The 12,810-nt window shown below is 43.9% G+C and overlaps 1 protein-coding gene and 2 long non-coding RNA genes across 4 annotated transcripts; 2 read left to right on the top strand and 1 right to left on the bottom strand.

Annotated features, from left to right (window-relative positions):
* Positions 1-972: 972 nt before the first annotated feature.
* Positions 973-10,877, bottom strand: PIGM (phosphatidylinositol glycan anchor biosynthesis class M). Of its 2 annotated transcripts, none has more exons than XM_007530607.3 (2): positions 9,179-10,877; positions 973-4,618 (listed from the first exon to the last, which is right to left on the bottom strand). In XM_007530607.3, exon 1 carries the CDS (start codon positions 10,740-10,742, stop codon positions 9,477-9,479), a length of 1,266 nt encoding a protein of 421 aa, XP_007530669.1. In that variant the 5' UTR covers positions 10,743-10,877; the 3' UTR covers positions 973-4,618; positions 9,179-9,476. The 2 variants fall into 2 exon arrangements, with proteins under 2 accessions (XP_007530669.1, XP_060053671.1); XM_060197688.1 differs by having other exon boundaries at positions 973-1,382.
* Positions 5,145-5,411, top strand: LOC132540387 (uncharacterized). The gene is made up of 2 exons (XR_009551568.1): positions 5,145-5,318; positions 5,382-5,411. It is a non-coding gene; the product is annotated as an uncharacterized LOC132540387 (long non-coding RNA).
* A 116-nt stretch (positions 10,878-10,993) lies between the features above and the next one.
* LOC132540388 (uncharacterized) lies at positions 10,994-12,627 on the top strand. The gene is made up of 2 exons (XR_009551569.1): positions 10,994-11,105; positions 11,737-12,627. It is a non-coding gene; the product is annotated as an uncharacterized LOC132540388 (long non-coding RNA).
* Positions 12,628-12,810: the final 183 nt, after the last annotated feature.

Below are 12,810 nucleotides of genomic sequence, written 5' to 3'. Positions count from 1 at the left end.
TGACAGTGAATACAATAGTTTGTACATGCATAACATTTCCCAGTTTTCCACATAATACAACCCCCACTAAGTCCTCTGTCATCCTTTTCCAGAACCTGTACCCCCCCACCCCCATCCCAGAGTCTTTTACTTTGGTGCAATACACCACCTCCAGTTCAGGTTCTACTTGTGTTTTCTCATCTGATCTTGTCTTTCAACTTCTGCCTATGAGTGAGATCATCCCATATTTATCCTTCCATTTATGACTTATTTCACTTAACATGATTTCTTCAAGCTCCATCCAAGATGGGTGGAAAACAGTGAAATCACCATTTTTAATAGGTGAGTAGTATATGGGTTTTATTATTATCTTATTTATTTATTTATTGGCTAGAGATAGCCAGAAATTGAAAGGACAGGAGATAGAGAGGGAGAGAGACAAAGATACACCTGCAGCACTGCTTCACCACTTGTTAAGCTTTTCCCCTGCAGATGGGGACCAGGGGCTTGAACCTGGCTCCTTGCACATTGTAACATGTGTGCTCAACCAGGTGCAGCACCACCCAGCCCCTAGATCTAGGTTTTAACTCTAGTTCCATCCCTTATAAGCCTACAACTTTATGGGGGCAGGGATTAACTTAGTAAGCTGCTTTCTCACCAGCAAATGACACTCATCTCAATAAGCAGTTTTGAGAGCAAAGGAACATGTGTAAAGATAGGTCCCTCCCAATGCACAGTATACAGTCACTGCCTCCACAGAGCAAAAGCAGAGGTATGCAGACATGTTATCTGGTAGATGAACCTGAAAGTGCAGGGTAGAGCTAAATGTTTTTTTTTTCAAATGAAGGATCTTGTGAGTTAAGAGCATGAACATTATAACTGAGCACGAGCAATTTTAAGCAATGAAGTTTCAAAGAAAGGCCCCAGTATTTACTCAGTAGTAAAAGAAAACAAACATCTCAGTACCTAGTGTTAACAGATAGTGGCGCATAGTTACCATTTTTAAGACTTTATTTGTCAAAAAATCTGTTAAAATTCACCAACATACTCCCTAGACAGACCCCAGCCAACGTTTCCAAAGAAAAAAATGGAAGGAAAGGCAGGAAATTATTTGATTGCCAAGAACCTCCACTATTGGAACACCAAGTTTGCGTTCATGTCAACATCCACGTCCAGTGGACAAGCAATTACAGAAGCCAGAACTCCCACCTTCCACACTCCAAAAAGAATTTTGGTCCATACTCTCAGAGGAGTAAATAAAAGGGGAAGAAAACTAGAGGGCTTTATAGCCCCATTCCACCAGGAACTGAAGCACTTGTCACCAGGAATCTTGTTTTTATACCATCACTGAAAGGGAAGCAAATCTGGAAAACACCAGAGGAAGTCAGGAATGTTTCACTTACCTGTCAAAGAAGGAAAAAGGAAAGGCACTCATAAGTAGTAATAGGTGTAGGGGTGACTTGAAAGTGAAGGCAAAACCACTGAAAAAATGGGGGAAAACATATATATATACACACACACATACATATATATATGCATATATACACACATATATTATATGCACACACATACACACACAGATATAGTTAAAGAATCAGCCCATTATCTGTGGTCTTGGGAGAACTACTGCAGCTTCCAGTGGAGGGATGGAGCACAGAACTCTGGTGATGGAAACTGTATGGAATTATGCTGCTATTATCCTATCATTTTGTATATCAGTATTAAATCACTAAGAAGTTGAGTTTACAATCCCCCCACTACCCTAGCTGTTTACATGCAGCCACCTTTCCATTTGTGGAACCTCCTCCACTATACTGACTTTGCAGTTTCCTTGCTGTGATCACTCTTAACTCTAGTTGAGTGTTTGACACAAATAGACTCTCAGTAAGTATCAAATGAATGTTTTTTCCCCCTGAATTTCTGACTTTCAGGGTCACTGGGTCATCTGGTCAGGGCAGCAGAGAAATTAATAGCAGTGAGTCTCTAGAGCTAGTCCTGACCCAGGGCAAAGAGCCCTAGGCTTCTCACCTGAAAAAAAAAAGGGGGGGGGAGGAGTGTCTTAAAGAACTTGCACATCTCAAAACAATGTGAAAGTACCTGTAGCACCACTCAAATATAAAGGTGTTTATATATATTTCACCTTCCTTACCAGTTTGTTCAAAAGTCAGGAAAAACAGCCATAAGTGAGCCCATGGTTATTCTATTATAGGTCAGTAAAACACTAATGTAATTTTTTTTTAAAAGAATGTATTATTTTTAATCTTTTTATTTTACTGTTGGATAGAGACAGAGAAATTGAGAGGTGGGGGAGATAGAGACACTTACAGTCCTGCTTTACCACTCCTGAAGCTTTCCCCCTGCAGGTGGGGACCAGGGGCTTGAACCCAGGTCCTTGCACACTGTAATGTGTGTGTTTAGCCAGGTGCACCATCACCTGGCCCCTTTTTTTCAGCTTGTGTTCATGCTCTCCTGGATTCTGACCTTGATTCTGGCTGCTCCTGGTTTGCGCTCCAGTCAGTTCCGTGAACCCTCTTTAAATACACCAGGGCCGGGGCTGGGTGGTGGCACACCTGGCTAAGTGCATACATTAATGTGCAAGGACCCAGGTTCAAGCCCCCAGTCCCACCTGCAGGGGGAAAGCTTCACAAATAGTGAAGCAGAGCTGCAGGTGTCTGTCTGTCTCCTATCCCCCTCTCAATGTCAGGCTGTCTCTATCTAACAATAAAGATAATAATTAAAAAAAAATTAGAAGTCCCTGGCAGAGACACTTATCTCATCTTCACTTCTCCAGGCATCTGCTCAGATGACTGCCTGCTTCATCTAAATCAGCACCCATCTCCTTACTGCTAACACCTGGCTTCCTTGACTTGCTTCACTTTTCCTGGTGACAGTCATCATAGGTAAACACTTACTGTAGCTCATGAAACAGGAAACTCCATGAAGACTGTTAGAGCTGACCCACATGCCAGGACACATGACAGGGGAAGAACACAGGGACTTGCGCTGACTACTTGATAACAACAACAGTTTCTTTCACTGTAATTACCAGTCATTATGTGGAAACATGATATAGAGTTGTAAGATATAAAATCAGAACCAAAAGCCTTATCATTAACAAGCTGTTGACCTTGGAAAGTCCTCATTATTCTTAGCAAGAGAGAGTAACATCCTCTACTCCTGTTATAAGTTATAAGATGGTGTGACCTAAAGAGGCTCATATGAATAGCAGATAATATTTTTGTCTTTACTGTTAACTCTGCAAAAGCATGGGCTTTTTCTTGTCTATTACAAGACCTGGCAAAAAGTCCGGGTCTATAAATAATTGCCCCCTAAAATGGAGAACACATATTAAAATTTGTCCTTTGTGAAATGAACTGAACTTCACAGTCAAGCTCCAAATCATTTTTCAATAGTTACTACAGGTGTCACTTCATTTTAGAAGACCCATCGATTAGCAAAGTGTCCAAGCAGCTAGAAACAGTCCCCATTTAGCCTGGCTTTTGTCCAGGGTAATGTATGTGAAAGTCCATTTTGATTACCTAGCTTTCCAGGACCAGTGCTGAATAAAGACTAGTGTTCTCTGGATGCTTCTGACCTAGGCAAAACATGTGTTCCCGTCAGCTGAGCACCAGCCTGGGTGACCCTTTGACATAATGGAAAAGTGTATAAGTGATTGAGGCACCATGAACCAAACCACCACTTAGTATTATGGGATGGGAATACACAAACATGAATCTGTCAAGCCAGAACCAGATAGCAGAATCTGTTTACAGAGCAATGGTAGATAACTTTATCGTTATGCAGAGATCTCATGCCTGAGGCTCCAAAGTCCCAGGCTCAATCCCCTGCATCACCATAAACCAGAATGGAGCAGTGCTCTGAGTGAAAAAAAAAAAAAAAATCTTGGGAGTCCGGAGGTAGCGCAGCAGGTTAAGCGCATGTGGCACGAAGCACAAGGGCTGGCAGAAGGATCCCCGTTCGAGCCCCTAAGTCCCCATCTGCAGGGGTGTCGCTTCACAGGTGGTGAAGCAGGTCTATCTTCCTCTCCCCGTCATCCCCTCCTCTCTCCATTTCTCTCTGTCATATCTAACAATGACATCAATAACAACAATAGTAACTACAACAATAAAAAAACAAGGGCAACAAAAGGGAAAATAAATAATTTTTTTTTAAATTCTTGTTTACACATCCCGTAGTATACAACACTTATAACAATTATTTATTATAAACCTGTGTTCTTTTCTGAAGTCTTTTAGAACACGGAAGAAAGGTTTGAGCCTAGACTCCCAAAAGAACTCCTTTAAAGCTAATGACCAGCAGGTTAAAGCTGGGGAAATCTTATTCTAGATCATCTTAGTTCACTTAATCCTTACCAACAATTCTGTAAGGACTGTGTTAACATTCCCATTTCACAGACAGAAATTTTATCCAGGGAAAAGAATTCTAAGATCATGCACTGGAATTTGAACCTAAACTCTCTTAATCTGCACTTCTCTACCTCTCTACAACCTGGAGCACATCTGTTGGACTTCACAACTACCATTTACCTTCTGGAAATGATGGTCACATGATTGCCACTGCTTGATTTTTAAACGCTGCACTACCATGAGGTTCAGGCAAATCAACTTCTTAGAGCAGGCTATGGAGGGAAAGGGCATTATGAAGTCATCAGTAAGAAAGAGGTGATACAACAAGGGCAATAAAAGGGAATAAATAAATAAAAATAAATATTAAAAAAAAAAAAAGAAAGAAAGAAAGAGGTGATTAATTTGGTGAGAGGGTTGGATGCCGGAAGTTACTACAGGTCTGAAATCATGAAAAAGTTTGGGGATGATAGATGCTTGCACAACTGCAGAAGTCCTCAGGCAAATATCTAGATCAGGAATGAAAAGTGATTCCCAAGACATTCGTTAGAGGTAGAAGTCCATTTATTCTGTAGCAGTTTTCCTCTCCTGGGCCTGGGTATTAAGAAAACCTAAGACATAATACAGTGGTAAGAAAGCATACCATTAATCAGACATTCTTTTCAACCTTAAACTCTGGTGCTTATTAGCTCATTCAATCTGTGAGCCTCTTTGTTCATCTGTAAAATAGTACAAATACCAACTCAAATGCTGCTACGAAAAATCAAATGGAAAAGAAAAAATAAATAAATAAAATAAAATAAAATAAAAGAAAAGAAAAATCAAATGGAGTGGGTGGGGGTAGACAGCATAATACTTATGCAAAGAGAGCCTCATACCTGAGGCTCTAAAGGCCCAGGTTCAGGGTGTGTGTGTGTGTGTGTGTGTGTGTGTGTGTGTGTGTCTCGCACCACCATCAGCCAAAGCTCAGCAGGTGTGTGTGTGTGTGTGTGTGTGTGTGTGTGTGTGTGTCTCGCACCATCAGCCAAAGCTCAGCAGTGCTCTGTTAAAAAAAAAAAAAAAATCAAATGAAGCAATTAGTTACAAAATACTATTCAATGTCAGTGAACCATGAAAAGCCAGAACTTATCATCAAGATGTAAAACCAGCTCACTGGTTGTTAACTGCTGAGCTTAGGTAGCAGGTATATGGGCAATATTTAAATTAAAATTGCTCATAATAAAACACCGGGGCAGGGGGAAGAGGTTAAATGTAGGGACCATCCTGAGTGAAATTTCCCAGGCTTTGCCTTTCCTACTCACACTACAGATAGCTGAAGTGGGGGTGTAATGTAGAAGAAGACAGCTGAGGGCAGTCTGCGAGTGGGCTAAAGTGCTGGGCTCTCAAGCATGAGGTCCCGAGCTTAATCGTTGGTAGTGCATGTACCAGAGTGATGTTTTCATTCCTTCTCTCTTTCACCACCTCTCTCATTAATAAATAAATAAAACTATTAAGAAAAAAGAAAACAGGGAATGGGGTAAGATAGCATAATGGTTATGCAAGCAGACTCTCCTGCCTGAGGCTCTAAGGTCTCAGGTTCAACCCCCCACACCACCATTAAGTCAGAGCAGTGTACTGGCAAAAACCAAAAAGACAGACAGACAGACAGACAGACAGACAGACAGACAGAAAGAAAGAAAGAAAGAAAGAAAGAAAGAAAGAAAGAAAGAAAGAAGGAAGGAAAGGAAGGAAAGGAAGGAAGAAAGAACAGATCAGAGAAAAATAATTTGGCCCTATGTCAACTAAAAGACAAGTTCTACAAAACGTCTGACACCCTATTATGTCACTTAGAGCCCACCAGTCACATGGTGAAAAATTGCAATTACAATCCAGGGTTTTATAGCTTGGGAGATGGTGCAGTGGATAAAGCATGGACCTCCCAAGCATGAAGTCCCAGCATTGTATGATGCTTTGGTTTTCATTCCTCTTCTCCCATTAATAAGTAAAATAACAAATAAAACCCAGAGTTCTAAGAAAGATTTCGTGTGTGTGTGTGTGTGTGTGTGTGTGTGTGTGTGTGTGTGTGTGTGTTGGGGGAGGGGGTGAGAGTTTATCTTCGATGAGCCCAACCCAGGGAATGTATCCAGGAATATTTAAGAACTACATTTTGAAGACACTAAACAACTACAGAACACAGACTATCTAGAAATGCAAATCTCATATGCCAACAATGAATGTCTACCAGAAACTGGGTATACTGATCTGCAGACGTGGCATAAGAACAAAATTATGTAGGAAATAAGCCAAAGTGTTAGGAATTTGAAGGCATTACTAAAGGATTGCAGTTAATGTAGAGAGATTTTACAAAGCTGGAAAAGAAGACAAAATGCCCAAGAGGCCAAATGACATACTTTCTTCCATTAATTTACTAAAAAAAATCCAGTGTGTAAACTGCAAAAATACTATGTGCATCTGTTAAGAAACAAATTCTTGGGGCCAGGAGGCAGTTTACACGATAAAGCACAAACATCACCATGTGCAAGAACCCAGATTCAAGTCCCCAGCACACAGAACCTCTACATGGAGGAAGCTGCATGAGCGGTGTAGTGCTATGGTGTCTCCCCTCTACTTGGCCATTTGCCCTCTATCAAAAAAAAGAAAAAGAGGGGGTAAGGAAGGAAAGAAGGAGTCAGCCAGGAGAGATGGTGGAATCGTGCAGGTATAAGAGACCCAGCGTTATAACCGTACTTGCAAAGAAAGAAAAATTCTTTTAGTAGAGAATTTCTTAAAAGGCAGGAGCTATATAATAGATTTGAAGTTCCCTGAATGAAGAATGACCTAAAACATAGAAACTGATTAAAGTCTTATTTAGAATATTAAAAACATTAAACAGTGTAACCACAGAAGAATGTGTGTGCAATGTGAACATTCATGATAAAAGATTATTCAGCAATTTCAGTCTAAGTATGAAAGATAAACCACAAGAATGTTAAAATTAACAATAAGAAGGAAATTACTAAATCTGCATATTTATGACTACAGAAAAAGCAGTCAGGGTGGGGGCAGATAGCATAATGGTTATGCCAAGAGACTCTCATGCCTGAAGCTCCAAAGTCCCATGCTCAATCCCCCGCACCACCATAAGCCAGAGCTGAGCAGTGTGCTCTGGTGAAAAAAATAAACGAAGAAGCAGTAAAGAATACCAAAAAGACAATTATATTGGGATGCTGGAATCCTGTTTGATCCCCACACTCTTCCCTGCCAAGTCTACCCAAAGAATTGTGTTTATATTTATTTATATTTAATATTTTATTTATTTCCTTTTGTTGCCCTTGTTGTTTTATTGTGGTTGTAGTTATTATTGTTGTTGATGTCATTGTTGGATAGGACAGAGAGAAATGGAGACAGGAGGGGAAGACAGAGGGGGGAGAGAAAGATACACACCTGCGGACCTGTTTCACTGCCTGTGAAAGGCGACTCCCCTGCAGGTGGGGAGCTAGGGGCTTGAACCAGGATCCTTGTGCTTGGCACCATGTGCCAAAGAATTGTTTTACATAAAGAATGGCAGGGAAAAAAAAGAAAGAATGAAAGAAAGAAAGAAAAGAGAAGAGAAGAGAAGAGAAGAGAAGAGAAGAGAAGAGAAGAGAAGAGTAAATGCCATGGCTGGAAGCCCACCAGTGCAAAGTCACAAAGAGTCCTGGAGGTAAGACCTAATGTGGGGAGCATGACAGATGCCACATAAAAGGTCACTGTCAACAACTTCCTCTAGTTTCACCCAAATAGCAAACCCTGTATGACCAACTATTCATTCTTCCTGTTTCTCATGGCAGATCCCCAAAAGTATTCATCAAAGAGGTTTTGCAGCAATCGCATTTCAGTCTATCTATGAAGCACCTTCTCAAAGGCTTGTGTAGGTCTGTGCCAACACGAAATATACTTTTTTTTTTAATTTTGAAAGAGCAATGTTAAATTGCTCATCTCTGAAAACCACAACTTCAAAATCATATTGCTGCAGCATTTTAGAATGTTAGGGAAACCCTCAATCTAGATTTGTTTTTACTTTTTGTTTGACTAAAACTCAAATAGATCGATTTGATAGGTGTCTGTCTTCCCCTCCTCTCTCCATTTCTCTCTGTCCTATCCAACGACCACGACAACAATTAATAACTACAACAATAAAGCAACAAGGGCAACAAAAGGGAAAATAAATAAATATTAAAAAAAAACAAAACAGTGGTCTGGGAGGTGGTACAGTGGATAAAGTGCTTGACTCTCAAGTGAAAGGTCCTGAGTTCAAGCTCCGGCAGCACATGTACCAGAGTGGTGTCTGGTTCTTTCTCTCTCCTATCGTTCTCATCAACAAATAAATAAAATCTTTAAAAAAAAAAAAAACTAAGTTAAAACAACTATCAAAAACTTGACTACAATTTAAATTCTTTATCTTCTAGGCCCCACTTTTTGTTTGTTTTTTAGTTTTTTTGTTTGCTTATTTTTTTAAATTTTCTTTGTTTATTGGATAGAGACAGCCAGAAATTTCGAGGGAAGGGGGTGATAGAGAAGGAGGCAGACAGAGAAACACCTGCAGCACTGCTTCACCACTTGCAAAGCTTTCCCCTGCAGGTGGGGACCAGGGGCTTGAACCTGTAATATGTGCGCTCAACCAGGTGCGCTACCATAACAAAGAATACCCTTTCCCGACATAGGCACAGTAGCACATTCAATATTTCCTATTCACAAGTTGTACTTTAGGAAAAATCTTGTGAATTTCTAACTTTGGGGGAAGCTTTAGAAAGAAAAAGTGAGGGTTAAAAGACAGCAGTAGAGTGTAGGTGGAAAAACACTGGCTGAGACCTTACCTCTGTCTATATTCCTCTCTTTTCTAGAAAAGCCTTTTGGCATCTGGGTATCATCAGCCTTTCCACAGGTAACCTTTCCTTCCCATCACGGCCCAGATAAGTGAGTCGTAGAAGGTGAACCTCAATCACGAGTATCCTATATATAATGCAAACATCATTTTACATTTCTGTTGGAACAGGGTTTTATGCTCCACACGGTACTTTCACTAAAGTGCTTAAAATGTTGTAAAGAAATTTCCAAAGCGCCCTCTTCTGTTCCATTCAGAACAACCGGGACATCACAGAACTGGAATGTGTATCAGTCATATTTGATTCTCTCTGTATGGAAATCTTGCTTGTAGTTGGAAATAATCTGAATTAGGATGGAACAGTTGATAAGGAGGAAGAACAAACTGGCTAGCCAGATGAACAGGAAAGTGTTCTTTCCTTGAAACTCCAGCATGTAGGCGGGCGCCAGCCACAGGGTCTGCCCTATGAACCACAGCAGCAGCAGAACCACTGCCCGCCTCCACGGAATTCGCACCAGGGGCATCACAAGTGGCAGCAGGCAGAGGTACCAGAGAAAGTACTGGGAGGTGCAGACTTTGTTAAAAGTTACAAAAATGGACGTGTGGAGGAAACAGCAAAAGGTGAGGTCCCTGTGGTAGGCGAAAGACACTGCTGACAGCAGGATCAACTGCGGCAGGAAGGCGGCGATGCCTAGGGTGAAACTCCACTTGCTCTCCGCCGTCAGGTACAGCATGTAGAAGTAGGGCGAGAAGTTGTGTCGGATGTCCCGTCTGGTCAGGTGATACAGGTAAGTGTGCTCCAGAAAGTCCCAGCCGTACTTAGAGTAAAAGGCCAATCCCAGGGCGGAGAAGGTGAGCCCGGACACCGTCACGAACAGCAGCACGGACGCGCTGCACAGGCGTTTCAGAAACTCGTACAGGCGGGCCTGGAAGGAGTACCGAGGCGGCCGCGAGGAGTCGCCCGGCTCGGGCCGCAGGTGCAGGGCGATGGGCAGGACGTAGGTCACCGGGTAGAGCTTCATGTGCACCGCGAGCCCGTAAGCCACGGCGGCGCTGCCCACGCGCCCCTTCTCGATCAGGTAGAGGGTCGCCAACACCAGGCAGGCTACCAGCGAGTCGGCGTTGCCGCGGCTGGACACAGCCATGGGCAGCGGGTTGAGCAGCCAGAAGATGCAGTAGTCGCAAGCCTGACTGCGCCCCAGGCCGCGCAGGCGCAGCAGCCGGTAAAGCAGGAAAGCGGCGAGCAGGTCGCCGCTGATAAAGAGGAACTTGCCAAAGAGCGCGCCAAGGTGCACGCCGGGAGCCAGCAGCCAGCCGAGCAGCGGTGTATAGCGATAGGTGGCACGCAGGTAAGGCGAGCGGCCCGCAGCCACCAGGCGGGCGGCGTCCGAGAAGACCAGGTAGTCTACGTCGGTGTAGCGCACGCGTAGCGCGCGGTCCTGCAAGACGCCATACAGGACCAGGGCCACCCGCGCCGCGAAGGCCACGCCAAACACGCTGCCGGGCGACGCGCGCAGCTGTGGGTATTGCGCAGCCCAGTGCCTGCCCGAGTCCATGGCGCGCCTGTCGCGCCGCTCTCCCGAGCGCTAGACGCCGCCTCGGGTAACCCTCCAGCAGCAGTTGACTAAAGAACCATTATGCGTAACTTCCGGTGCGACTTCGTCCCGGAACCAGCAGGAGTCATTCTGCCTCTGGATTGGCTGTCTTGCCCCTGCTCTGCCTCTATGGGCGGGACTTCCGGTATACTTAGAGCCTGTGAAGTGGCCCGAAGAAGGGCTTGGCTGAATTTCTGCCGGAGAGCTGCAACCTTTGTTTCTACAGGGAGCAGCGACCTTTGTTCCTCCGATTCCTCGGCAAGGAGTGGACCCCGAGTCTCGGCGGCCTGCGATACACCTCCGGGGCGGGAACAAGGGTGGCATGTAAGATCGCAGGAAATACAAGTGCTTTTCACAGTATTCTGGGCTGTGGACCCGTGGGGCGAGTGATGGCTCAGTGTCCCCTACGGATGTGGAATGAGAAAACGTGTGTCCCCTAAGGATTAGGGATCGGATAGTGTGTGTGCTGAGTATTGAGGAGAGGCCAGGGTGTGTATCCCCAAAGTATTAGGACGGCCCAGAGTGTGTGGTACCCACTTTTTGGGATGTACTTGTATTTGGAAGTTATCCGTTGTTAGCCTGTTTAACTACTTAGGGTTTCGTAGACAGTCCGTGATTTTTTTTTTCCTTCTAATTCTTGTTCTTTTTTTTTTATTAATTAATTTACTTATTTATTCCCTTTTGTTGTCCTTGTTTTATTGTTGTAGTTATTATTGATGTCATCGTTGTTGGATAGGACAGAGAGAAATGGAGAGAGGAGGGGAAGACAGAGAGGGGGAGTGAAAGACAGACACCTGCAGACCTGCTTCACCGCCTGTGAAGCGACTCCCCTGCAGTTGGGGAGCCAGGGGCTCAAACCGGGATCCTTCCTCCGGTCCTTGTGCTTTGCGCCACCTGCGCTTAACCCGCTGCGCTACCACACGACTCCCACGAATTCTTGTTCTTATTTTACCAGAGCACTGCTCAGCACTGTCTTATGGTGGTGTCGGGGAATTGAACCTGAGACCTTGGCATGACAGTCTCTTTGCATAAACATTATGCTGTTTACCCCACCCGACAGCCCTTGTTTTATCCAGCAGCCCGAGGTGTAGGGGAGGAAGAGGACAGGACAATGTCCGAGAATTACTAGATTTGCAAAGGCTGCCTTGCCCTACCCCAGTGTTACCTGTCAGTCCCCTTTGGGTCAGGCTGTGGGATCCAGATGTCAGTCCCTTACCCCCTAAATGAGGAAGGTACACAGACTGGAGTGGAGAGGCTCTAAACTCTCAAAAGTCACCCGCAAGAGACCCAATTTTCCCCTTCGGCTACTTCTCCTCCTCCTCCCCCTCCTCCTCCCCCCTTCCATCACTGAGAAATGGAAGTCTGTGACATGGGCTCTTGTCATTTCTTGTTGGAACATTCAGGTCCAGATATTGACAACTGACCTGAATGCTTTTCTATGCCAGCTGGACAGAAGTGCTGAGATTAAATGGTCAGGCTCATGAATCCTGCAGAGACATGGGGGATGTCTGCCAGGGGGAGAGAGAGAGGGAGAGGGAGAGAAGGGGGGTTATTGGGTGCATGACACTGACAGGAGGAAACATTACTCTCCATCCATACTTTCCTAGGTGGAGCCATGTTGAGATTTCTGGGTCTTAACGTTTATCTTTAAGCTTCTAGAGACTGAGTTTAAAAGCTATTTGTTAAAAGATCATAAAGTTAGTGAGGGAGGTGTGGTATAGTGGTGGCCAAGTGATAGCAACAAGAGGAAAAGGCCTGGCATGTGAGCAGGTTCCACTCACTTCTGACCAGCTCTTCTGCCCAGAGCTGGCCTGAGTGTTCAGGCCTTAGTAACAGGCTTGGGTTATGGCTTCTAAAAGAAGTTAAAGAGTGAAGAACAGAGATTCATCCATTTTATTTAATAGTTTGTTCTGAACAGACATAGATTAAAAAAAAACTGAACATGTCTCACATGTCTTTCTCCCCCTTAGGAAACAACCTGGTTTAGTCTTTAATGCAATAAGTGAGTAAACCCTTTCCTAGATACTTT

The sequence above is a fragment of the Erinaceus europaeus genome, chromosome 9, assembly GCF_950295315.1.
Source record: "Erinaceus europaeus chromosome 9, mEriEur2.1, whole genome shotgun sequence".
Classification (NCBI taxonomy): Eukaryota; Metazoa; Chordata; class Mammalia; order Eulipotyphla; family Erinaceidae; genus Erinaceus; species Erinaceus europaeus.
The sequence above is the reverse complement of the archived record's forward strand: the minus strand, read 5'-3'. Positions and strand labels throughout refer to the sequence as shown.

Excerpts from the sequence above, each read along its gene's own strand:
- PIGM (XM_007530607.3), bottom strand. The coding sequence starts at position 10,742 with ATGGACTCGGGCAGGCACTGGGCTGCGCAATACCCACAGCTGCGCGCG.